General features: G+C 41.8%; 1 protein-coding gene, 1 non-coding gene and 1 pseudogene across 2 annotated transcripts in view; all 3 read right to left on the bottom strand.

Moving 5' to 3' along the window:
* Window positions 1-648: 648 nt before the first annotated feature.
* Window positions 649-27,398, bottom strand: part of LOC137380447 (elongation factor 2b-like) — a 37,508-nt gene continuing 10,758 nt past the window's right edge. The window contains exons 3-5 of the mRNA XM_068052771.1: window positions 26,602-26,780; window positions 13,708-14,029; window positions 649-6,294 (exon numbers count right to left, since the gene is read on the bottom strand). Coding sequence (XP_067908872.1) covers window positions 14,022-14,029; window positions 26,602-26,780 — 187 coding nt within the window. The 3' untranslated portion in view covers window positions 649-6,294; window positions 13,708-14,021. The remainder of the gene's footprint in view (window positions 6,295-13,707; window positions 14,030-26,601; window positions 26,781-27,398) is intronic.
* Window positions 13,443-13,576, bottom strand: LOC137377691 (small nucleolar RNA SNORA5). Its single transcript, XR_010976463.1, has one exon. It is a non-coding gene; the product is annotated as a small nucleolar RNA SNORA5 (small nucleolar RNA).
* Window positions 20,709-25,604, bottom strand: LOC137373209 (elongation factor 2-like; annotated as a pseudogene).

The raw sequence follows: 27,398 nt of genomic DNA, 5'->3' as shown, positions 1-27,398 counted from the left end.
AGCAATCGTTAGTCAAGTATGCAGTTTTGGGTTGCATGTTTAGAAAGGATTCTAAAGCCAAAGAGAGATTACAGCATAAAGCCAAAAAGAGATTACAGCGTAAAGACACAAGGATGATACCAGCTTGAGAAATTATAGTTATAGCAGACTTGAAAAACTGGGAACATTTTCACTGGAGTAAAGAATACTAAGAGAAGATTTCAAACAGGTTTTAAAACTATGAAAAGAGAGAGACTATTTCCTCGAGTGGGTTATTATTATGAGGGGTCAAGTTAAAATTATCACTGCAACTGAAGAGAGGTTAGGAGAACTTTCTTTATGCAGAGGATGGTTGGATCATGAAATGTTTGCCACAGAGAGTGGTTAAGAGATGACGATTACATTTTTTAAAGGAAAAGTGGATAAATAGTTGATATGCCCCTCTTTACAAAACTCAAATGTTATTCGCCTTTTTATGGCTTTAACTATCTGCTATGTGTTACAACCAAGGTGGCAGGAGTGCACTGTCTTCTAGTTCCACTTCTCCACAGGTCACAACATATATTTAAATATTTACCCAGTTACCGATACGGTCAATCATAGACTCTACTCTTTATCCCAGAATAAAATACTCCAACCAGGTTTCTTAATAAACAACAAAATGATCAGTTTATTACAAAACAAGACAGAACCAGTAATGAAGCAAAGCATTAGTACACAGAGTGAAATATGAAAGTTCCCTTTTACCTTAGTCCCTCACACACACAAGTTAACTGGAAAAAAAGAGATTTTCTTTTTAGAGCTCTGTTACAAAAAATATCACAAAAAGAATACTTTGGCCAAATACTTGCTAATTCTTGAGGAAAAAAAAAGATATGGAAAGATGTCCGATGTCTTTTTTTTTGTCTGGCATCCGAGTATACAGTGACGGGTTACTGGGATCCTTTTCTGGAGCAATTAGTTCTGGTGACGTCAAGGATTTATCTGGCAGGTTTTTCCAGTGTCTCGGGAGAAATGCGGCAACAGGGGTTTCAAGTAAGCCATTCAGGATTAATGTAGCATCAATTTTTCTATTTCTTACACTCAGTTCTAAGAGCTTCTCAAAGAGATGGAAAAACTAGTAGGTTTTTCAAAGAGATGGAAATGGCTGAGCTGGGGTGACTGCTCTCTTGGCTGGTTTTTAAAACTGCAATACACTGTCCAAAGTGAAACCAAAAACAATATCTCGAGTCAAGCCTCCTGACCCCTACAAATCTTGACCAGTCACTTCTCTGTAAACATCTCCTCCAAGTCAAAAAGCCCGTGCTTTCAAAACATATGGAAGAATGGGATAGTGGTTCAGTTTGTGTTGTTCTATCAATTAACTGGCACAGACATGGTAGTCCAAATGACCTCTAGTGCTGTAAACTTTAACGGTTGTATATAAAAATTATGTTCACTTTGTTGTTTCACTGTGATTTGACAAATGCTAAATATACTATCACCCCAAATATTTTTCTACTTTTGGATATTTCTATACCATTTACAGTATACCTACTTTGGACCCTTTTTCTTTACAATGTGTAGTGCTTGCACTCTTCTGTATTGAATTTCATCTGCTGTTGATTTTCCCATTTATAATTTCATCCAGTTGCTTGTGTAGTTCCCTGGCTGCCTCCTCAATTTCAACACCCTCCGCCCACTCTTGGTTTAGAATCATCTGGTGTTTATATTTAATCCGAGAAACCAAATTGTAAATATAGATTAGGAAAATGTTTTACGTGGAGGAGCATTCCATCTTCCTCCACTTCCTTGGCTCTGTGGTTTAGCTCCATGGGATTGCCCTTGCAAAAATCAAATTAATCATTTCCAGCCTCCATCAAAAAGTCTGCTCCCTTGGTCCCAGCCCTCGCTGGCTACCTATTCAAGCTAAAATGGCTGATCTGTATCTTAAGTCCTTCTACCCAATTTGGTTCCGTAACCCTTAATACCCTTACCTAACTAAAATATATCAATTTCTGTTTTGAAATTTTCAATTGACCTAGCCTCAACAGCTTTTTAAGAGCAAGTGACACCAATCTCATCCACTGCTGCAACTTTAACACAACGCAGTATTCTGTGATTCTAAAAATGAAGAGCATCAGTTTGCCACATGTGAGTGGCAAGTGTATTGAACAACACGAGTTTAGGAGCCTTACCATGGTTTTGATGCTTTAGCTATGTAAGACAGGTCAGGTAAGTATAAATTCTAATGTTTTTACTTATTTTGTGCTGCATCTGATATCATTGCTAATGAAGCAAACTTTGTGGCTAAATAAGAGTGGTTATTTTAGCATATTTAAGAACATAAGATATAGGAGTGGGAATAGGTCATTTGAGCCTGCACAACCATTCAATAAGATCATGGCTGATCTTCTACCTCAACTCCACCTTCCCGCTCTCCCCATATCCCTTCGTACCTAGTAGATCTATTGACCTGTATCTTAAATATGTCTTCATGGCCTCCTTATCTCGAGAGACAATGGATAAGCGCCTGGAGGTAGTCAGTGGTTTGTGAAGCAGCGCCTGGAGTGGCTATAAAGGCCAATTCTAGAGTGACAGACTCTTCCACAGGTGCTGCAGAGAAATTTGTTTGTTGGGGCTGTTACACAGTTGGCTCTCCCCTTGCACCTGTCTTTTTTCCTGCCAACTACTAAGTCTCTTCGACTCGCCACACTTTAGCCCCGTCTTTATGGCTGCCCGCCAGCTAATACTGAATGACTAAACAGTCACAGCTCTCTGTGTAGAGAATTCCAAAGATTCACAACTCTGAGTGAAGAATTTTTTAAATCTCAGTTCTGAATGGCCAACCCCTTATTCTGAGGCTGTGACCCCCATGTTCTAGATTTCGCAGCCAGGGGTAACATTTTCTGAGCATCCACCCTGTCAAGCCCCTAAGAATCTTGTTTCAATTAGATCACCTCTCATTCTTCTAAACTCCAGGGAAGATAGGCCTAGTCTATGCAATTTTTCCTCAAAGGACAATCCCCTCATCAAGGAATCAGTTTAGTGAACCTGTTGCACTCCCTCTAAGGCAAGTAAGTCCTTTCCTAGGTAAGGAGACCAAAACTGCATACAGTACTTCAGGTGTGGCCTCACCAATGCCCTGTACAATTGTAGTAAGATAATTTAAATAGCTTTTGTTACAAAAGGGAACGTAACTTTTGCCTTCCTAATTGCTTGTTCTACCTGCATGTTAACTTTCTGTGATTCATATCACAGAATTGTTACAGGAACCCATTCGGCCCATTGTGTCTGCACTGGCTCTCCAAATGAGCAATTCACCTCGTGCGACTCCCCCGCCTTCTCCCTGTAACCCTGCGCATTCTTCCTTTCATATAGCAGTCTAATTTCCTTTTGAATGCTTCAATTGAACCTGCCTCCACCACACACTCAGGTAGTGTATGCCAGTCCTTAACCACTTGCTGTGTGAAAAAGTTTTTCCACATGTCGCTTTTGCTTCTTTTACCAATTACTTTAAATCTGTGCCCTCTCGTTCTCGATCCTTTCATGAGTGAAAACAATAATAAGGACACCCAGGTCAAGGAGAACCCAAAGATCAATACATTAAGAGTAAGAGGATAACTAAGGAAAGAGTAGGGCCCATAAACCTGTGGAGGCAGAAGATGTGGGAATGGTTCTTGATGAATACTTTGTGTTTGTCTTCAGAAAAGAGAACATTGTAGTTAAGGAGGAGTGTGCATTATTGGATGCGATAAACATAGGGAGAGAGGAAGAATTTAAGAGAATTATTATCCTTAAAAATGGATAAATCACCAGTGTTGGATTAAATGTACCTCTGGCTGTTAAAAGAAATCAGGGAGGAAATAGCAGGTCTGACCATCGTTTTCCAATCATCACTGGATACAGGTGTAGTGCTAGAGGATTGGAGATCTGCTAACTTTATACCTTTGATTAAAAAAGGAGCGAGGGATAGGCCGAATACTTACAGGCCCGTCAGTCTAACCTCAGTCGTGAGCAAATTATTGGAATCAATTGAGAGACAGGATAAAGTGTCACTTAGAAAGACACGGATTAATCAAGGATAGTCAGCATGGAGTTGTTAAGGGAAAGTTGTTCGTGTCTGACTAACTTGATTGAATTCTTTGAGTAACAAGGAGGATTGATGAGAGTAGTGCAGTTGATATGGACAACATAGATTTTAGTAAGGCTTTTGACAAGGTCCCACATGGCAGGCTGGTTAAAAAAATAAAAGCAATTTAGCAAGCTGAATACAAAATTGACTCTGGCAGGAAACAAAGGGTAATTGTTGACAAGTGTTTTTGTGACTGGAAGACTGTTTCTAGTGGTGGTCTGCAGGGTTTAGTACTAGGTCCCCTGCTTTTTGTATATTAACAATTTGGCTGTAAATGTGAGGTGGCTGTGTGGTGGATAGCTGTAGACTGCAGGAAGATATCAATGGACTGGTCAGATGAGCAGAAAAGTGGCAAATGGAATTCAACTCAGAGAAGTGTGAGATGATGCCTTTGGGGAGGTCAAGCAAGGCAAAGGAATACACGATAAATGGGAGGATACTGAGAGGTGTAGAGGAAGTGAGAGACCTTGGAGTGTATGTCCACAGATCCCTGAAGATAGCAGGACAGATCGATAAGGTGGTTAAGAAGGCATATGGAATCCTTTTATTAGCCAAGGCAAATGTAAGAGTAGGACAGTTATGCTGGAACTATATAAACATTAGTTAGGCCACAACTTGAGTACTGTGTGCAGTTCTGGTCACCTCATTACGGAAAGGAAGTACCTGCAATAGAGAGGGTATAGAGGAGATTTACAAGGATGTTGCCAGGACTGAAAGGGTGGTAGAGGCAGAAAACCCTCATCTCATTTAAAAGGCACAAATGGCCGACTTCTGCTCCTATTTGTTTTTTTTAAATCTATTTTGTTGCCACAAGTCTCATCACTGCCAACCATTAGGGTTTCAAGCCTCAAAGCATGCTTAACACTAAATCAACAAGCTGACTTAAAAGCTAAAGCAAATCAACACAGCACAAGAGGTTTTTCAGTGTATCAAGTTTGTGCTAGTTCTTTCGAAAAGCAATCCAGTTACTCCCACTACCAGTCTTTTCCTATGTTCCTGCAATTTTATTCTCCCTCATATTTATCAAATGTCCTTTTGAAAACTACTTTTTGAATCCATATCCACAATATCAGAAGTGCATTCCAAATCCTAACCACTCATTGTAGAAAAAGGCTTTTCTTTGTGGCATCTCTTGCAATTGTTTCAATTTTACAACCTGCAAGCAATACTGATTTTTACAAGATGTGATCATGAATTTTAAAACTGTATGTTTATTAAAAGTGAGGTATAATTACAATTGCCAGCCAGAGAGCACAGGAACACAGGGAAAAAGCTGAAAGGATCATTCTATGATCGTAGTTATCAACAGGTAAAGCAAAATATATTTTTGTCCTCGGAATGCCTAATGAAGACTTTTTGGTATTTCTTCCCCTTCCCTACCACCCACTCTAATTCTGGTAACCACAACCATCCATTTGAGATCAGACCTGTATTGTTCTTGGTATAGCTCAACAATTCAATGTTCTAACTAGTTAAATCCATCAGACTTTAAATGTTGCTGATCTGCACTTTCAGCACACCATTAAGAAGCTTTGTATAAGGGGAACAAAGACCACAATTTTATTTTGTTTGTTGGTGCAAGATGTATAAATGCCATATTGATGCATTATGAGCAATCTACAGAGGGCAGGATTAAGACAAGAGTGTTCAGGGAACTTTTTCTGCAACTAGTCTGTCCTATTTTGATGTGCAAGTGATTGATAAGGACATTGATTCAAACAAGTGGATGCATGAACTAGCAAAAATCTTTAAAAAAAAAAATCGAAGTGGTGTGAAGAGCATAAATCAAGACACAAGTTAATTTTAACAGGTTGTTTTACTGTACTTTTTGGGGTTTTTTTGTTTTATGGTTAACTTTTAAGCCAAAAATGTTAAATATGTTCCATATCAAATAGTCCATCTTGGATCTTTAACTGTTATTAAAATTCTGCTCTTCCTGGTGTAAAATGCTTTAAAGATTGTGTTCATATAGACAAAACAAATACAATAAAGAAGATGCAGACAATGATTTTACAATTTGTCCAAGAAGTTATCCACGGCTGGGCCACCCTCCTTCAGCCCCTTGGGTTTGTGGATCTCTGCAATGAGCTGGCCAGGCAGTGAGGCTATTTCAAAGGGGTCCCCAGGTAAGATCTATCAGTGATCAAAGACACACAGAGAAGGCCTGCCACCGGCACTGGACCGCAAGTCAGTTGTAAAACCTGGTTAGAAATGACAAAAATAAATCAATCCTTTAAAAATCAGTTTGAAATGTGTTCATCACCTCTATCATTCAATTACATAAAATGCACTCTTTTTAAGCAACGCTTTTCAGAAAAATTTCCACCCCAACACCGTGCTCAGTTTTCTCCTTAATGACTAATGTTAGGGTGTTGGTTCTACAGTTACAAACCTTCCACATTCTTACTGAAATGGCCATTCTGTGTTTGAGCCTAGAATTCACTGGTTATTTGATCATGTCCAAGGATGAGGTTTAACAGCAGGGGCCGATCACCTGCCCAATCGATGCCCAAAAACTAACTTTCTGGCAAAGTCACCTAATCAGGATCCAGATCCTGCTCTCTATCCACACAACCCTCCTCCCACCACTAATATTGTCCCATCTAACTCAGTACCAGGGACAAAACTTGGGACCTTTTGGTACGTATGGCTCAGAACCACAACCACACCAGGCAATGCCTTTTTATTATAATATCCACCAGATTAGCCATGGAATTGGAAGCATAACCAAATAATGCAGATAAGAGAGAGGATGTCCCAAATTTAACCTTACTGAGTTTGTAAGCTGTATATTAGTCTGTCAGGATGTGCACATTACTTTCTGCAATTAGAGGAATATAGGAACAGATTCAGCCCCACAAGATTGACATTCAGTTAGATCATGGCTGCTCTGCCAGCTATGGCTCAGTTCAGATGAAACGTTAAACTGAGGTACTGTCTGCCCTCTCAGGTGGATGTAAAAGACCCCATGACATTATTTCAAAGAGCAGCATGGGGTTATCCCCATTGTCCTGGCCACTATTTATCCCTCAATCAACATTGCAAAAACAGTATATTTTGTCATTATCACATTGCTGTTTGTGGGACCTTGCTGTGTGCAAATTGGCTGCTGTCTTTCCTACATTACAATGTGACTACACTTCAAAAATACTTCATTGGCTGTAAAGCATTTTGGAACATCCTGTGATTGTGGATGGGTTGGAGAAGCTGGTGCTGTCCTCCTTGGTGAAGAGGAGATTTGATAAGAGGTGTTCAAAATCATGAGGGGTCTGGACAGAGTAGATAGGGAAAAAATGTTTCCTTTGATGGAAGAATCCAGTACCAGAGGACACAGATTTAAGGTGTTTTGCAAAAGAACCAAAAAAGTGACATGAGGACAAATAAGTTGTTAGTATTTGGAATGCAATACCAGACAATGCGATTCAATCAAAGCCTTCAAAAGAGAATTAGACAATTAAGAGGGGAAAAAATGCAGGGCTACAGGGATCGAGCCGGGGACTGACTGCATAGCTCAGTGGAGAGCTGACATGGACTTGATGGACTGAATGGCCTCCTCTGCGCCATAAATGACTGTGGCTCAACTCTATTTACTCATCTTGGCTCCAAATCCTGTGATTCCCTCACTGAACAAAAACATATCAACCACAGTCCTGAAAATTTCAACTGACCCAGCATCAAATTTCAACTGACCTGCTGAGTATTTCCAGCACTTTGTTTTTAGTCAGACAAGATCTTCCCTTAACAAATCCATGCTGACTATCCTTGATTAATCTGTGCCCTCAGTGACACTTTATCCTATCTCTCAATTGATTCCAATAATTTGCCCACTACTGAGGTTATACGGTCTGGCATATAATTATTCAGAATACCCCTCGCTCCCTTTTTAAACAGAGGTACAATGTTAGCAGTCCTCCAATCCTCCAGCACCACTGTATCCAGTGAGGACCAGAAAATAATGGACAGACCTTCTGCCTATTTCCTCTCTGGCTTCTTTTAACAGAGTGGGGTAAATTTCATCCGGCCCTGGTGATTTATCAACTTCCAAGGATGCTAATCCCATTAATACTTCCTCTCTCCCTATGTTTATCACATCCAATACTTCACACCCCTCTTCCTTAACTACAATAGCTGCATCGTCTCCCTCTTATGTGAAGACAGACACAAAGTATTTATTAAGAACAATACTAACATCTTGCACCCCTGCACAGAGGTTACTTTTTTGGTCCCTACTCGGTCCTTAGTTATCCTCTTACTCTTAATGTATTGATAAAACATCTTTGGGTGCACCTTGATTTTGCTTGCAAATATTCTTTCATGCCCTCTCTTAGTATTAAAAAGTGGAGGGATGAAATCAGGAAAGCTATCAGCTTTCTGTAGTATCGAGTTCTCGGTGTTGGACATGATCATAAGAACTAGGAGCAGGAGTAGGCAATTCAGCCCCTCTGCTCTGCCATTCAATACGATCTTGGCTGATCTCATCTCGGCCTCAACACCACTTTCCTGCCCGTTCTCCATAACCCTTCACCAATTACAAATCTGTCCATCTCCTCCTTAAATTTACTCAATGTCCCTGCATCCACCGCACTCTGGGGTAGTGAATTCCACAGACTTACAACCCTTTGAGAAGTAATTTCTCCTCATCTCTGTTTTAAATCTGCTACCCCTTATCCTAAAACTATGACCTCTCGTTCTAGATTGCCCCACCAGAGGAAACATCCTCTTTACGTCTACTTTGTCAATCCCCTTAATCATCTTATATACCTCGATTAGATCTCCTCTCATTCTTCTAAACTCTAGAGAGTAAAGGCCTAAACTGCTCAATCTCTCTTCATAAGACAAACCCCTCATCCCTGGAATCAATCTAGTGAACCTCCTCTGAACTGCCTCAAATGAAACTACATCCCTCCTCAAGTAAGGGGACCAAAACTGTACACAATACTCCAGGTGCGGTCTCACTAATGCCTTGTACAGTCGCAGCAACACTTCCCTACTTTTATATTCTATTCCTTTAGCAATAAATGCCAAAATTCCATTTGCCTTCCTTATTACCTGCTGTACCTGCATACTAGCTTTCTGTGAATCATGCACAAGGGCACCGAAGCATTCTGAAGTTTCTCTCCATTTCGATAATAATTTGCTTTTCTATCTGTCCGACCAAAGTGGATAACCTCGCACTTAGCCACGTTAACTCCATCTACCAAATTTTGGCCCATTCACCTAACCTATCCATTTCCATTTGTAAATTTCTTATTTCTTTATTGCAACTTACTATCCCACCTATTTTAGTGTCATCTGCAAATTTGTCTGTAATACCTTCTATCCCTGTATCCAAGTCATTAATACATATTGTAAATAGTTGGGGCCCAAGGACCGAACTCTGTGGCACCCCACTAGTTACATCTTGCCAACCAGAAAAGGACACATTTATCCCGACTCGGTTTTCAGTTGGTTAGCCAATCCTCTATCCAAGCTAATAAACTGCCCTTAACCCCATGTGATCTTACCTTGTGTATTAACCTTTTGTGCGGCACCTTATCAAATGCCTTCTGCAAGTCCAGATATACAACATCTACCGGATCCCCATTATCCACTTTGCTTGTTACAGCTTTGAAGAACTCTAGCAAATTAGTCAAACACGATTTACCCTTCATAAAACCATGCTGACTCTGATGAATTGCGTTTTGACTTTCTAAATGTCCTGTTATTACTTCCTTAATAATGGATTCTAACAATTTCCCAATGACAGATGTTAAACTAATTGGTCTGTAGTTTCCTACTTTCTGCCTCTCTCCCTTTTTGAAGAAGGCTTTAGCTTTTTTCCAATCCACTGGAACCTTTCCCACATCTAGGGAATTTTGGAATATTATAACCAATGGATCCACTGCCACTTCCTTTAAGGCTCTAGAATGTAGGCCATCAGGTCCTGGGGACTTGTCTGCCTTCAATCCCAATAGTTTGCTCAGTACTTTTTCCCTAGTGATGATTTTTTTTTTTTAAGTTCCTCTCTTTCTATAACCTCTGCATTTCCTGTTCTTTCCTTTCTGCCTCATCTTACCCTGTAAAGTCCTTGACATCCATGGGGCTCTAGATTTGGCCATCTGACCCTTTTTCTTTGTGGGAATATGTTTACTCTGAACCCCTTGAATCTCCCCTTTGAATGCTTCCCACTACTCTGACTGATTCACCTTCAATTAGCTGTTTCCAGCCCACTTTCGCTAAATCACTCCTCAGCTTAGAAAAATTGGCCTTGCCCCAATTGAGAACTCCAACTCCTGTTCTATCCTTGTCCTTTTCCATAATTATGTTAAAACTGACTGAATTATGATCACTACCACCAAAATGCTTTCTCCCTGCCACTCCTTCCACCTGCCCAGCTTCATTTCCAAAAACTGCAACCTCGCTTGTTGGCTACATACTGGCCAAAAAAGTTCTCCTAAATACATCTCAAGAATTCTGCTCCCTCTATTCATTTCACACTGAAACGTTTCTCACTAAAACTATCCCGGTTAATAATGGGGTAGCTAAAATCCTCTACTATTACTGTCCTATTGTTTGTGCACTTCAGAGATTTGCCTATATATCTGCTCTTCTATCTCCCTCTGACTGTTTGTGGGGGTGGGCAGTGGTCTACAGTACACTCCCAGCAGTGTGATTGCTCCTTTTTTGTTCCCTAGCTCGATCTACACGACCTCATTTGATGAACCTTTTAACATATCATCCCTCCTCACAGCTGTAATTGTTTCTTTGACCAAAATTGCCACCTCCCCTCCATATCACGTCTGAAAACCCTGTAACCAGGAACACGGAGCTGCCATTCCTGTCTCTCCTTAAGCCATATTTCTGTAATAGCTGTAATATCATACTGCCATGTATCAGTGCCCTCAGCTTGTCTGCTTTATTTGCTATACTCCTTGCACTGACGTAGACACCCTTGAGCACCGCCAAACTATTTTTTATTTTCTAACCTTTGTTCTGCCTTCCATTTTCATTTCTGATTTTATCCCAACGGAGTCTATCCTCAGGTTCCCATCCCCTGTCAAACTAGTTTAAATCTTCCCCAACAGCACCAACAAGTCCCCCCGCAAGGAACTCAGTTCCGCTCTGTCCAGGTGCAACCCTTCTGGTCTGTACAAGTTCCAACTCCCCCAGAGCCAGTCCCAATGTCCCAAGAATCTAAAACTCTCCCTCCTGCACCAACTTTCCAGCCACACGCATTCATCTATCTTATTCCTGTACTCACTTGCGTATGGCACTGGGAGTAATCCGGAGATTGCTACTTTTGAGGTCTTGCTGGCTAATTTCTTACCTAGCTCGGGAAACTTTCTGCAGGACCACATCCCTCTTTCTACCTACGTCATTGGCATCAATGTGAACCACAACTGCTGGCTGTTCACCCTCCCCACTCAATGTTCTGCAGCCGCTCAGTGACATCCTTGACTCTGGCACCTGAGAGGCAACACGCCATCCTGGATTGACGTCTGCAGCCACAGAAACACCTGTCTATTCCCCTAACCATTGACTATCGTTCTTTCAGTCTTCCTTGTGGCCCGCGCCCCCCCCCCCCCACCCCGTGCAGCTGAGCCACCCATGGTGCTATGGCGTTGGCTCTGGCCGCACTCCCTAGATGAACCATCGCCGTCCTCAGTATTCAGTACTGAATACCTGTGGAGAGCGAAATGCACTCAGGAGTCTTCTGCACTACCTGCCTGTTTCTTCTTAACGGTCTGGTGGTTACCCATTCCTGCTCTCCCTGTATACTCTTAAGCTGCGGGGTGACCACATCTATAAAAGAGCTATGCATGAAGCTCTCATCCTCATGAATGCCTTGCAGTGTCATCAGTTGCTGCTCAAGTTCTGAAACCCAAAGGTCAAGCTGCTGCAATGGACGACACTTCCTGCATACATGGTTACCATGACCAGAGAAGTGTCCTGGAGTTCCCACATAGCACAGGATGTGCACTGCAGAGGTTGGAGTAGCCCTGCCATTCTTTTATCTATTAAATAGTAACCTTGGCACTACGATTAAATCCTGCTACTAATAAACCCAGTTACTACTAATACTAATAACCCTACCAATAATAATAAACCTTTACAATAATATTAATAACTTTACTACTGCTAATACTAATCTACCTTACCACTAATATACCCTACCACTACTAAACCTTACCAATAGTAATGACATCACCAATAGTAATAGATCTTATTTAAAAATAAAAATTATTTAAACCTCATTTAATAGAAGATAAGACTCACCAGCTACCCACTTGTTACTTATGAATATATAATATTTTTAACGTTTTTTAAACTCCCAGTTGTTTAGACTGAGTTCCTAAGCAGCAAATACTCACCAGCCAATCAACTCACTGCTTTCCTGTGATGTCAGTTTGATGTTTTGTCCCCCTCCTCTTCAAACTCCAGCACTTGGAGGTAGGTTCCTCGCAGGTCTGCCGCCGCTCCAGACTCCCTCCAGGTAAGTGAATTGCCCCCAAGCCTGGATTTATTCTCTCCCCGGTACTAGTGCCATGGGCTCTTTAATATCCACCTGAGCACGCAGATGGGGCATCGGTTTAACATTTCATCTGAAAGAGAGCATCTCCGACAGTGCAGCACTCCCCCAGTACTGCACTGGAGTGTCAGCCTTCATTTTAGCGCTCAAACCCTGAACTGAGACTTGAATCCAGAACCTTGTGATTCAGAGGCGAGAGTGCTACCAACAGAACCATAGCTGACAACCATGTTCATGTTATGCGAGAAGAGTAAACTATAGGCCCAGAGATTCTCACTGCAGGACTCGAATCATATAATCACTCAGGAGATTACACATATTTTAAATACAATACATACGGCATGCCATAGTTTGGCAGAAACAATGAATAAAAGCTCTCTCCTGACACAACTCAAGTTCAGAGGAAAGAATCTACAACTATACTGATGGATTATAAATGATAAAAATATCCATTATAGTTGGGTAAAGTTTCTTTTTTAAAACCACGGGAATTTAATTTGCTTTCCAAACAATTTTATAGCCAATGGGTATCATTAGTTTTTGTTATGTCTTAAACAATAACCCCTACTGAGGAAGCTATGAATTGAAAATCTACATAGCAAGTGTACAAATGGGCATTTTCACAACTCAACAGGGCATAGTGTGAAAATATACACTGAACATTACATTTTACTAATTACTAAATTATGAAATTAGAACCAACCCGAAAAATGCTAGAAATAAAAGTCAGAATACTGTGATTTTTAGTGATTGAAATGAAGGGTTCTCCTGCCAAGTTAAATTATTTAAAGATTGATAAGCTAGATCCAGATTTAGCAAATGTATTTTGAGTTCCTAATATTTTGTTTGTAGCATATTATCATCCTCCATGTTCACAAGTCAGAGCACAGAGGCCCATGAGCTACATGTTTTCTATCAGCAGCCATTTCAGAGTGTAGACTATCAGAGAATACACAGAAGTGTACACGACTGCATGGTCAGAATTTTAACCAATTAAGTATCCGCTTTGATCTCTTCCATTCTCACTATCATGTGTATAAATAAATTGGAACTCAATTCTCTTCAATTTAATTTATATTTCTCCCCTTGCACGGCCAGAACTTACTTCCTTGATTGCCCACTGGAAACCTGCCGCAACACTGTCCTTTATCCCGTTCAGGTATTGAACTCCCGTAGCAAAGTCAACCAGGATATTGGGGCCTGTGCCATCGGGTCCAAAGTATCAGATCTCACATGCCTCGGAAACATCCAACTCGTATTTCTCAGCAAGGTACCTCCTGACGAATGACAAGGGGGAAATGTGCCTAATATTCTCAGCCAGGCCATTTGGGAAGGGGTGGGCCTTCATGCACATTCTATTGTGCATGTTTGGAGACTTGGATAGAGAGTTGGCTTGACTCAAGGTAAGACACCATCGGGTCAGATTTCTGTTCAGAGAAAATGAAAAAAGGTCAGAATACAACACAGAAAATTAACAGATAAATAATCCACATTCATCAATTAACATTTACAATAGAAATGTAAATCAGGAACTTCTCTGTTCAACAGTCCAACCAACTTATGCTGACAAGCCTCTCACGCCACCCAAAAATACTAAAGCCTCTGGGTGTTTGATTATTCACTCAAGCATACACAGTGATATTTGTCAACGTTAAATTCAAAACTGAGAAATTACTTTTTGTGTGTAGAGGATAAATAAATATCCCTTTAAAAAAGTGTTTTCTCTAATTTCTTCTCATTTTGGTTGAAAGGATAATCTGCTGCCAGACACCTACTTCGTAACAAGCTATTAGGTTAACGAGCACAGGCTTGGGATGATTTCCAACTTGTGGAGATGCTGAAAAAGTATGGAGATGAGAGTTAGAGTAGAGTAGAGAGAGTGAGCACGAGAAAAAATAGCGCGAGTGTCGAACAGATAAAAGAAGGAGAACCAGCAGCAGAGAGTCAGTGAGAGCAAGTCTGAGGGGAAACAATGAGAGGCCAACAGATAAAAGAGAACCAGCGGCAGGGGGTCAGTGAGCACAGAAACAGTGCGAGAGGCCAACAGATAAAAGCAGGAGAACCAGCAGCAGAGGGTCAGTGAGAGCAGAAACAGTGCGAGGCCAACAGATAAAAGCAGGGGAACCAGTGGCAGAGTCAGTTAGAGCGATGGGAGCGTGCCTGAGGGCAAGAGCATAAGAAACAGGAGCAGGAGTAAATAGAGCAGACACCACCAGATAAAAGCCACAGAAGCGGTGGCAGAGAGACAGTGAGAGTGAGCAAAGGTAAACCACCAGATAAAAATATGAGAACAGGGAGCAGAAAGTCAGTCAGAGCAAGCTGAACACGTAATAGAGAAAGAAATTTTGTGTGGAGTTTGCAAGTTCTCCCTGTGTCTGCGTGGGTTTCCTCCCACATGCCGAAGACTTGCAGGTTGATAGGTAAATTAGCCATTAGCAATTACCCCTAGTATAGGTAGGTGGTAGGGAAATATAAGGATAGGTGGGGATGTGGTAGGAATATGGAATTAGTGTAGGATTAGTATAAATGGGTGGTTGATGGTCGGCACAGATTCGGTGGTCGGCACAGATTCAGTGGGCCGAAGGGCCTGTTTCAGTGCTGTATCTCTAAACTAAACTAAATTCAAAAGTGCTGCAGAGGGAGTGGATTGATGTTATCTTGTTTCATTGTATTGTTTGTTTTTTCACTGTTGTTGATGATTTCACTTGATGGTAGTTTCCAATAGCTTTTAGATTGTACATATCCATTCCATGTTTTTAGTTAACTCTTTTTTTACTATTTTAGCAGCTCAGTCTTTTAGCGGTTTCTTAGAGCTCAGTCTTGTGGGGTTTTATAGGCTAGTTTCTTACTGCCTTAGACATCAGTGTCTTAGATTTTTAGCGTTCAGGTTAAGTGTTTTAGTGGTGGGCTCTTAGTGGTTTAGAGGCCAGTGGATTGACTAGTATGGCAGACCAGCAGAGTCCCAATGCTTGCGCATCCTGTTTGACACTTCAAATGTCCTGGATAACCACTTGTGTAGGAGGTGCCACCAGTTGTGCGAGCTCAAGCACAGAGTTTCTGAGGGGCTAGAGTCACTGCAGTACATCTGGAAGTCTGGGAATTTCCAGCATCGTACAGTTCAAGAGGTGGTCACCCTACTGCCACAGAAAGTGCAAGACAGGTAATCCAAGAATCTCCCAAAACAGTAGCACTCGCTGATCAGTTTTGAATACCAGCAGGGAGTGGGTGATGACAACTCTTTAGAGGAATGCAGTAAGAATCAAACCCCAGGCAGGAAATTTGACTTCACACAGGGCATAATGAAAACAGTAGGAATGCACTTGTCATCGGAAATTCAATAGTTAGGGGCACAGACAGGTGTTTCTGTAACCACAATGTGACTCCCGAATGGTACATTGCCTCCTTGGTCCCACAGTAAAGGATATCACCAGGCATGATCAGGACATTTTGAGGGTTAGGGGAACAGCCAGAAGTCATGGTCCATGTCAGAACCAATGATGTTGGTAGAAACAAAGTGTTGCAGTCCTTCATAGAGTTTCAGGAGCCAGGAAAAAAAAAAAACGGTTCCTCAAAAAAGTAATTAGAGTAGACTACTGCCATTGCCACATACTAATGAACAAAGAAACAGCATATTCATGCAGATAAATGCATGGCTGAAGAAGTGGTGCAGGAGGGAAGGGTTTCAGATTCTTCAGACATTGGGACCAGTTCTTGGGGAAGGGGCACCTGTACAAGATGGATGGGTTGCACTGCACCTGGTGAGGTTAACTAATAGTGTTGGCAAGAGTTTAAACTAATTTGGCAGGGGGAGGGGAAGCAGAATATTGCAGAAAGGAGCAGAAATTAGATCAGAGGACAGAGAGATATATATAAATACAAGTAAAATGAGAAATATCTTAAAATTTAAAAGGAACCAGATTGAGGAAAATAGCTAGCAACGAAGGAGGTATTAAATTGTGTGTATTTTTTTTTTTAAGTCATTCATGGGATGTAAGCATCACTGGCTATGCCAGCATTTATTGCCCTCGCTAATTGCCCTTGAGAAGGTGGTGGTGAGCTGCCTTCTTGAACCGCTGCAGTCCATGTGAGGTAGGTACACTCACAGTACTGTTAGGAAGGGAGTTCCAGGATTTTGACCCAGCGACAGTGAAGGAACGGCGATATAGTTCCAAGTCAGGATGGTGTGTGACTTGGACGGGAACTTACAGGTGGTGATGCATCTGCTGCTCTCGTCCTTCGAGGTGGTAGAGGTCGCGGGTTTGGAAGGTGCTGTCTAAGGAGCCTTGGTGCGTTGCTGCAGTGCATCTCGTAGACGGTACATACTGCTGCCACTGTGTGTCGGTGGTGGGGGGAGTGAATGTTTGTGGATGGTGCGCCAATCAATCGGGCTGCTTTGTTCTGGATAGTGTCGAGCTTCTTGAGTGTTGTTGGAGCTACACCCATCCAGGCAAGTGGAGAGTATTCCATCACACTCCTGACTTGCGCCTTGTAGATGGTGGACAGGCTTTGGGGAGTCAGGAGGGGAGTTACTCGCCGCAGGATTCCTAGCCTCTGACCTGCTCTTGCAGCCACAGTATTTATATGGCTACTGCAGTTCAGTTTCTGGTCAATGGTAGCCCCTAGGATGTTGATAGTGGGGGATTCAGCGATGGTAATGCCATTGAATGTCAAGGAGAGATTGTTAGATTCTTTCTTGTTGGAGATGGTCATTGCCTGGCACTTCTGTGGCACGAATGTTACTTGCCACTTGTCAACCCAAGCCTGGATATTGTCCAGGTCTTGCTGCATTTCTACACGGACTGCTTCAGTATCTGAGGAGTCACGAATGGTGCTGAACATTGTGCAATCATCAGCAAACATCCCCACTTCTGACCTTATGATTGAAGGAAGGTCATTGATGAAGCAGCTGAAGATGGTTGGGCCTAGGACACTACCCTGAGGAACTCCTGCAGTGATGTGATTGACCTCCAACAACCACAGCCATCTTCCTTTGCTCTAGGTATGACTCCAACCAGCAGAGAGTTTTCCCCGATTCCCATTGACTCGAATTTTGCTAGGGCTCCTTGATGCCATACTCGGTCAAATGCTGCCTTGATGTCAAAGGCAGTCACTCTCACCTCATGTCAGGCATGCCCCCCACTGCCAAGCCTGAGGCACACACTATTTGACCACATGAACATTAAAACTTAAAATTGTGGCTGGGAAGAAAAGAGGGCCTATCGCAAGGAAGTGCCAAGCCCCTGAGTGGAAAGATGTTTGCATGCTAGCAGACAGTGTTGGAACAAGGGACCCAGTCCTTGCTTCCCCAATACACAGAAGTGGTCAGACCAGTTTAGTCACTTGACTAACTGGCTGTTGGTTTTTTTGAATTTGAACTGGCCATAGAAGTTTGAACTGAGAAAGCTGTTTGCTCCTGGACTGAGAACACCTCTCTCCTGTCTGCTCTCTTCTCACTCTCACCAGCTTTGGAATCCATTGAAGACATATGAACCCCAAGAGAGAAAAGTCTCCTACAGTGAACAAGTTTTAAGAAGAATACTGGGCCCCAACAAAAAGCAAGACTACTTACAAAAAAGGATTCTACAGCGAGCTCGAAGCACAGTAAGAAAAAACCCTCTTCAGAGATTGCCTCAAACCTCTCCATTTTATTTTTCATCTCTTTTGTCTCTATTTGCATGTGGGTATTGCATATGCATGCTAGCTTGGGGCGCTGCATGCATCAGTAGGCGTTAACCAAATCAGAGTTAAGTTTAATAAATTTCACTTTTCTTCTTTAAACCTAAGAAAACCTGGTGTGCTTATTTCTTTGCCTTATAATTGGAAAGTGGTACACAAGGATTCAGCAAGGGGGAATTCAAAACAGAGTGTTTAAAGTCAAACCCTGTTACAATAAGACCAGGTGAAGACAGTAAAAGACAGACACCTTTCTCACCTGGTCGTAACAATGTCAATGTCCGTGGTTTAACTAACTGCAGCAAAAATTATTTCATGGGATTATGATCTGGTTACATTAACAGAAACATGGCCAGGAATGGGTACTTAATATTCCTGGTCATTAGGTATTCAGGAATAAAAAGAGAAGGAAAGAGAGGGTGTGGCAGTATTGATTATGATGAAATATTTCTAAATAGATAGGGTATACTAGATGGTTCTCGAAATGTATCTATTTGGCTTGAGTTAAGGAACATAGGGGGAAGTTATTACATTGCTGGGAATTCTTTAGAACTCCCGTGAGCAGGAGATAGAGGAGCAAAACTTCAGGCAAATTTCAAAAGCATGCAACAAAAATAGAGTAGTAATATTAGGAGACTTTAATTACCCTCATATAGACTGCGCAAAACAGTGCTAAGGATAGGGAAGGAGAAAAAAAATTGTGATGTGTGCATACGAGAACTTTCTCCATCAATAGGTCTCTAGTCCAACAAGAAAGGAAGCAGTGTTGATCTGGTTTTGGGAACTGAAGTAGGGTAATGGAGTTTTTTTTTTTAAAAACAGATCTAGCTGTGACCACAACATAATCTGGCTGAGAGTAAATTATGGATAGAGAACAGAAAATATAAAAAAAAAGTCAGAATACTCAAAAGGGGGAAGAGCTAATTTATTTAAGGGACCTAGCACAGGTAGATTAGCAAAAGCTATCAGGGTAAAACAGTAATAGAGCAATGGAAGGCATTTAGGGAATAGATGGTACATGCACAAACTAGGCATATTCCTTTGGAAGGAAAAAGGTACAACATCCAAAGATAATGCACCTGGAATGACAAAGGAAATAAAAAATTAAAAACAAAACAAAAAAAGAGGCAGTTTATGACAAATGCCAGGAGCAAGATTCAGTTAAAAATCAGGAGTACAGGAGTGAATTAAAAAAGTTTATATGGGAAGCAGAGAAAGGTTACAAGAAAAGATTAGCAGGCAACATTAAACTGAATACTAAAACATTTTATAAACATAAATAGAGTGTAAGCAGTTTGCCAAGGAAAAAGTTGGATCTCTTAAGGTTCCAAAGGGAAATTTTCATAGACAGAAAAACGAATACTTTGCATCTGTCTTCACAATGGAAGTGGATGATATGAACCTTACATTTAGGGCTGAATTTTTGCCATGGAGGCAGGAAACAGGAACTGGGCTTGACCACCTAGAGCCAGTGGGGGCAGGAACGGAGGTGGGTCAAATGAAGTGCGGGACTCATTTATACATCTCACAGCAGCTATCACTGAGGCTTCTGGTTCTCCTGAGGGAGAGATCTGCAGTTTGTGCCAAAGCCTTCCACTGCAGCAGAGGGAAGCCAGATGTTACAGCGGAGCAAGAGGCCTGGCACCTGGGGAAGGGCAGAACCTCGCTTCATTAATGCCAACCTGGACCCAATGATGGAGGCCATGACAGAGGACAGAAGTCATCTTCCTGGAGGGTGGCAGGAGTAGTCCATCTTGTCATGCAGGAGGGTAAGCACCTCTCTGTTCAGCATTATCTCCGCTCCTCCGTAACGAGCTGTCTCCTTCCAGGGCCTCACCGTCCTCAAGGCCTACACTTCTCTGGAGGGCCATGTTATGGAGGTGCAGCAGACCACCAAGATCCTTGCAAGATGATATTGGAAGGCACCACCTAACTAGTCCAGGCACCCAAATCACATTTTCAGAAGCCCGATGGCCTGCTCAATGGCTGTCCTGCTGGTCAGGTGGCATTGGTTGCATCGACTCTGCCTGTGTCTGTGGCTCCCATAGAGGAGTCAGTAACCATTTCTTCAAGGGATTTCCCATGTCCCCCTAGGATCCATCCAAACACACTGGGAGTTGAGTGAAGGACTGAGCGAGCCTGGACTGGAGGAGGATGAAGGAGTCATGGCAGCTGTCAGGAAAGCCAGCGCAGACATGAAGGAAGCTAGACCAGTTGGATGTTGAGGGAGTGGAAGCCCTTCCTGTTGATGGATCTCACTGACCAGAAGGAAGGGCAGTGGTGGTAGGGAAGGGGGTGAAAATTGGTTGTGACAAGATGGGCTTGAAATTTAAACATTTAGGTCATCACTGCTATAAAGCACAGAACTATACATTCAACAGCCTGCAATTCATATTAAATTGTAAGTCAAGATTGAATAGTTTATAATCTTCATCAGACTCTCCTGAATGTACTGCAGCCTTCAAAGTGGATATTTACGACACAAGATCCAGTCCACAAGTCATATCCCTATTTTTAAGGATCACAAAATGTGAAATATTCATACATTTCGGATTTTATAGCTTCCTAGGTTTTCTATTCAGACTGCAAAATCCATTATCAACAATTCTTCTTTTACTTAGTAAGTTACTCTGTGTGGCTTGTATTTGTACAGCAGGAAAACAGTGTTTTACAATGTTTAGACACTGGGCCAAAGTTATTGGGTCAGAATTTGCTGTAGCAGGGCATCTAACGCCATCTTCTGTTAGTTAAACTGGACCATATACATTTAGGTTTTTGTGTGGCAAGTAGTTGAAAGTGCGAGCTGATAATGTAACAGCAAAATAAATAAAGGAATCTGGGTATCCCCTTAATAAATCAGTTAGAAAATTTTTTTTTTTTTTTTTTTTTAAATTCATTCATGGGATGTGGGCATCGCTGGCCAGGCCAGCATTTATTGCCCATCCCCAATTGCCCTTGAGAAGGTGGTGGAGAGCTACCTTCTTGAACCGCTGCAGTCCACGTAGGGTAGGTACACCCACACTGCTAGCGGTTAGATACAACTGAGTGGCTTGCTAGGCCATTTCAGAGGCATGTAAGAGTCAACCACATTGCTGTGGGTCTGGAATCACATGTAGGCCAGACCAGGTAAGGACAGCAGATTTCCTTCCCTAAAGGACATTAGTGAATCAGATGGGTTTTTACAACAATCGACAATGGTTTCATGGCCATCATTAGACTAGCTTTTTTTAAATTCCCGATTTATTAATTGAATTCAAATTCCACCTTCTGCTGTGGTGGGATTTGAACCCATGTCCCCAGAGCAATATCCTGGGTCTCTGGGTTACTAGTGCAGTGACAATACCACTACGCCACTGCCTCCCCTAAACAGTGCAAAGATTGTAAAGGAAATGTAAATTAGGAGTAGGTGAATTCAATGTCAAATCAGGTACAGAAAGAGAAATAAAGGAATAAAAGATTGGATTAAGAGTGAGAGAAAAGACAAAAGGAAAAGTGCAATTTTAGTTTAGTTTTAGTTTAGAGAAACAGCACTGAAACAGGCCCTTCGGCCCACCGAGTCTGTGCCGACCATCAACCACCCATTTATACTAATGCTACACTAATCCCATATTCCTACCACATCCCCACCTGTCCCTATATTTCCCTACCACCTACCTATACTAGGGTCAATTGCTAATGGCCAATTTACCCATCAACCTGCAAGTCTTTGGCTGTGGGAGGAAACCGGAGCAAACCCACGCAGACACAGGGAGAACTTGCAAACTCCACACAGGCAGTACCCAGAATTGAACCCGGGTCACTGGAGCTGTGAGGTTGCGGTGCTAACCACTGCGCCACATTTTTGAAATCGCCAACATAAACTAATACCTGAAGGAATGAGATTCCACACTTGTAACATTTCATTTTCAGTACCAGTTGTTAAAAGGGTACTTAAACACTTAAAATGGCAAGACTTAATTTTCTGTGACATGTTTAATTCGTATCTATTGCGCAATACAGCATCTTCATGCCATTCACTGATGAGGCCCACAGCAAGTTACTGTTTTCATAAAGCTAATGGCAGAGCAGCAATTCAAGACAGCAACCTTTGGATATTTGTGTTTAACTGTGAATCTGTTCCCCTCTGAAGTAGCTGTACTATTTGAGCAAAATAATGGTAAGCCTCACCGTTATTTTGACAAAAGAGGCCCATTAACTGTTTTGTACATTTCTACAGTAGCTAACAGCAAATGGTCTAATGTTTTTGAATTCCAGTGATGAGGCTTGAGGACAAGCCTGCTTTGCTACACTATACTCGTTTGGTAGAGAAACAAACCTACCTGAACCACGGAGGAATTTTATGCTTTCTCCTACGGCGGGGAGAGAATGAAATCAGTTGGGATGGTGGGGGGTGTTCCCAACACAATCCCACCTCTAACAAAATTTAATCCGGGATGGGAAGGCCTGTGAAGTGCCTTCCCGCCCCACTGCCAATGGAGGTCCTTAACTGGGCAATTAACCAATTAAGGGCCGCATCCCACCGCAATCAGCCATGCAGCGGGCGACCCTTTCGCCTCATGGGAAACATGGCACAAAAAACCATGCAGACTGCTTCCCGGCTCCAGGGGAAAGGGGGACCCTCGTTAAAAGGCAGTGCCTGAACGAGGGACCCAACATCAGGAAGAGGGGTGTTTACTGAGAGCCAACCCCGCACCCCCCCGCCCTTGCTAGCGAAACCTTCTACAACCCCGCAACTCTCACCACGAGACCTCTCCCACCCTGACCTACTTGTGGCCTGAGTCCAGTGTGGCTCCTGGACCTCCAGTAGGTGCTCCTCCAGCAGCAGTTCCAGTTGCACAGTGGCATTGCTCGTGGAAGGGCTGCCGGACTCTGACTGGCCGGCAGCTCTCCAAGGGCAGGACTTCCGGCGATGGGGTCCTTGATCCTGTGGAAGGCCTGCCTCTGTCCACCCAAGTGCCTGATTGGCACCAAAATCAGCAGGCCTTCCAGAGAAGGGGCAACGCGGGGTTCTCGGTGTCGCTTTTTCCACACGTCGAGACCCCTTTGCCAACATAAAATCCCGACCATAGGACCAAATTTTGCCAAATATTTCAGACCTTCCACAAACTTGGACAGGTCATCTGGGTTCTGGGCCTCAATGGCAACACATATAATAGGGCTAATACTGAACTTCATCGCCCTCATATTGTGAGCCTGATCATAGGTGGTGACGGCACTGATCTTTACAAGAAATTGATCAACACCGACCAAACCTATGATTTTACAGCATGGGACATCCTCAATTGGTTCAACATAGCGGCCCATCATCACAATGGTTCTGCAGTCAAATAATTCAGCTTAGCATTCAAACATTTCTACATTAATATTTAAACTAGCACAGAAAGAAAAAAAAAAAGTCTCTTGTGCAACCTTTTACATCAACTGTATAATTCGTAGACAGATCTGATATAGGCATCATTAATAAGTGATTTTGATCACATATAGTCGAGGCCTTTGGCTTTGTGTGATTTTACAATGCCAAAGTTCTCTCCCACATGGAATTTCCCTTCTAGCATTTCTACTTATTACCCCTTGTGTCCTGGGCACTATGGACTAGGACTTGGTCTGTGTGCTGATTTTGATACAATCAATACAGATGGCAAACAAGGGAATGGACAATAAGCATTATGAGCAGCAGCCCAACAGAAGAAAAAGGTCTTTATAAAAAGGGGTGTAGTGTTTTTACAGTGATACTTATTTATTTTGGATCAGACATTTATAGAAAGGCTTTCTGTATTTACAATATTAAAACTCTCTCCCATATTCTAGTGGCAAACATCGGACTGCTATGATCCAAATAAACACATGCCATGAATGAAGAGTTAGTGACAATTTTAAAAAAATGACAATAGACTGATACTGGGGATTGGGTCTTTGGTGGAGTAGGTCCCATCAAGTGCCAGCTATTGGCCACGCAATGTGATTTAGCGTTTACTCCACCAAAGCCCTTTGTTCAGAGACAGGCCTGAAGAATAAAATTCAGCTTCGGCAGGGGGTGCATAACAGGTGGTTATCTGATCAACCGTTCATTTTACAACCCGACTGATTTTTCTTAACACTGACTTCAATGGAAAGGAACATTGAGCAGCCGGTCCACTTTTTGGATCCCTGCTGAAGTTGAATTTTACCTCCTATATAGTTTCTTTTCCCCAGTGGTCAGGAAGACTGTCCTTAAAGTGCTAATTGAGAATTGCAAAAACTCTATTTAATTAACAGAAGAACTGCATTGGCAAGACATTTAGGCATACAATGTTTAGATTTCAGGGCTACTGGCTTCAAATGAAGATGCGTTCATATGTGACTTCATTCGACAGCATTACTTCAACAGCATTTTCAAAGACCATTGTAATTTGTATGGAGCAACCCAAATAACCTCTAGCAGAAAATAGCAATCCTGTGCACTACTCAGCACTCACCACCACTGCTCATAAATTAAGGACTATAAAAATATTATTTCTATTTTGTTCTCATGCCCTCATCTCGTTAAACCCACCTTCTACTCCCTCAAACCGAATCCAACTATACGGAGTACCCAGTTTCTTTTCATGCCCTCCACAGTGGCTAACACTAAAAGTGGCTCCTTCCACTCCAGCATTGTTTCCTCCCTTTCCAGCACACTTACCCTCAAAAACCTTACCCTTGATCCCTCTGTCCTAGCCAACTACCACCCTGATGCTAATCTCCCTTTCCTTGCTAAAGTCCTCGACTGTAATAAGAAGGGAGTACAAATTCTGATCAATAAATCTAAGTTCCATTGCTTATGAAATTTAAATGCACAGGACAGGCAATGGTGTCAATGAACTATCTATAATTTGGTCACATTAATGATCTGTGGACTTCTGTTTTAGATGGACCAGTTTCTATCTGATTCCATGATTCAGAATGAACAGTTGTTCAATTTAGTCTCAAAACTAATATACTGAGATAAGGTTCTGGTGACCTTGTCCTTTACTTATCTGATTTATATGATGCGCGATAGTAGGGGTTTAAACTTAACCACCCTGTATCCCCTATGCAGACACAAACCTCTGAAATCGGCTTCAGGTAAAGGTTTTCCTTTTTGCCTGGTGCATAGTTGGGTCCCAGGATACACACTTACTGACCAGTTGATGCATTGCTAGAAAACACATAGCCAAAAGCGTAAAACTAACCCTTATCTGTTGTGGGTACCATTTTAGAGATGTACATCGGTGGAGCCTTAGAGTACACAGTTCTTAACGCCCGAAGAAAAAATATTTTAAAACTTTTCCCTTTGTTCTCTCCCTCTTGTTCCCCTGCTTTATTGCTCATTCTCTTCCCTTAAGCAACTACTGCGATTTTGGCAAAGAGCATGACCAAAGCAGGGCACTACACTGTCTTTTACTTTGAAAATCTGACCAACTCCATGATCACCAGCAAACAGAATCTGTTCCATTAATCAAAAACATCCGTTCACCATTGGTATGGTTTCTGAGATATTAACAGCTCTTCAATATTTTTAAACAAATGGTAATTTCTCATTCTGAAGCTGGTTAGCAAATGTTGACAGACTATCTAACCATGGAGGTTATCACAACTCTGCACAATTTTCTATAAGTTTGCACATTCTGGTAGGAAATTGCTGGAGAGCAAACAGGAGTGGAAACACTCAAATTTTCCCATCTGAAACCAACTGTACTGGTCCAAATTCTGCTGTGGGTGAGATGAGTTATTTTAACAGAGACCAGAGATTGAATCTATGGTCTTTTTTAGTCACTCCTCTTAGTATCTCCTTCTTAGTTTGGCATCCATTTTTTTTCTGATTATGTTTCTGTGAAGCACTGTGGGATATTTTCCATTAAAGACGCTCAGCACAATACAAGTTAGGGATCAGTGCAAGAATTGCAACTCAATGTACCACACAGTGACTGTGAAAACCAACCAGCAATACTAATTTTGTACAATACACACTTCATACACCGCAAAGAACCTATAAACTCACCATGATATTGCACATAGGCTCCTTCTTACCGTCGCCATATGTGGAGACGACGACATTAACATTCTCTACAATATGCTAGAAAGTTTGGTAAAAGGGGCTCAGGATCGAGTTGCAGTTCCAGGAGGGCACGGTTCATCTTGTTCATCAGCAGAGGCATTAAACACTCCATGAAGGCCTGACGCAACACTTTCAGTCTATACACACACCACTGAAAAGTAAAGTCTAATCCAATTACTGCACAGGCCCCAATCCCTTTTAAAAATAAATATTTCTTTAACATTTTGGAGAAAAGTAAAAACAAAAATAGGTCTCAAACTCTAATTTTACCTGAGACACAATCTACCACAACAAAGGCACCAGTAGTGACAAGAGCAGCTGTTACTTCAGATGAAAAGTCATCATGCCCTGGTAAATCAATCAGGTTGATAAGAAAGCCACCATCATCCTTGCATTGTTTGATGAAGGCCAAGTCATTGTCTGACAGCTCGTAATAGCGAGAGATAGCCCTGTAAGGAAAAAGCGAGAGAAAAAAAACCTCTGTTTAAATTGCAACTTGTTCTAAAATTTTTATGACTATCTCTATATACAAAGTTAAACAGCAGAAGCACCAGGGAATATTTAATGGGAAACATTTCCATTGAGAAGTGTTAAGCAACCAGTTCAACATCAGGTTCTTAAACAGACTTCACATTATAGCAATTTCCCACAAAACTTCTTGATCTTAACCATGCTACTGCCGGGAAGGTGTAATATAGGATACAGTTATCTTGGGAAACTCTTCCTGCAACTGTGCACCAAGTCGGTCATTAGTCTACCTTCTTGGCCAGTAAAAGTGAGAGACTTCATAAAAAGAAACGAACAAACAAATCAACTGCATACATGCACAATTCACAAACTCCTTCAGCTAGCTCCTGGATTCAGAAGCAGTGCAAAGAGCAGTAATTTCAGTTGATCAGAATTTACCAGTTTACTCCTCTTAATTTAAAGTCACTTTATGTTAATTATTTGATAATTCAAAGTTTTTAAGAGCACCAAATTCCTACTTTGCTCTGTTATTTATATTTCTTAATTCAAAGTACAGGATCATTCAATTTTTATCCCCCAGAAACAACTGATTACACTGA

Source organism: Heterodontus francisci, chromosome 1, assembly GCF_036365525.1.
Source record: "Heterodontus francisci isolate sHetFra1 chromosome 1, sHetFra1.hap1, whole genome shotgun sequence".
In the NCBI taxonomy this organism is placed as follows: domain Eukaryota; kingdom Metazoa; phylum Chordata; class Chondrichthyes; order Heterodontiformes; family Heterodontidae; genus Heterodontus; species Heterodontus francisci.
Note: the sequence above shows the minus strand (reverse complement) of the source record. Positions and strands in the feature narration are given on the sequence as shown.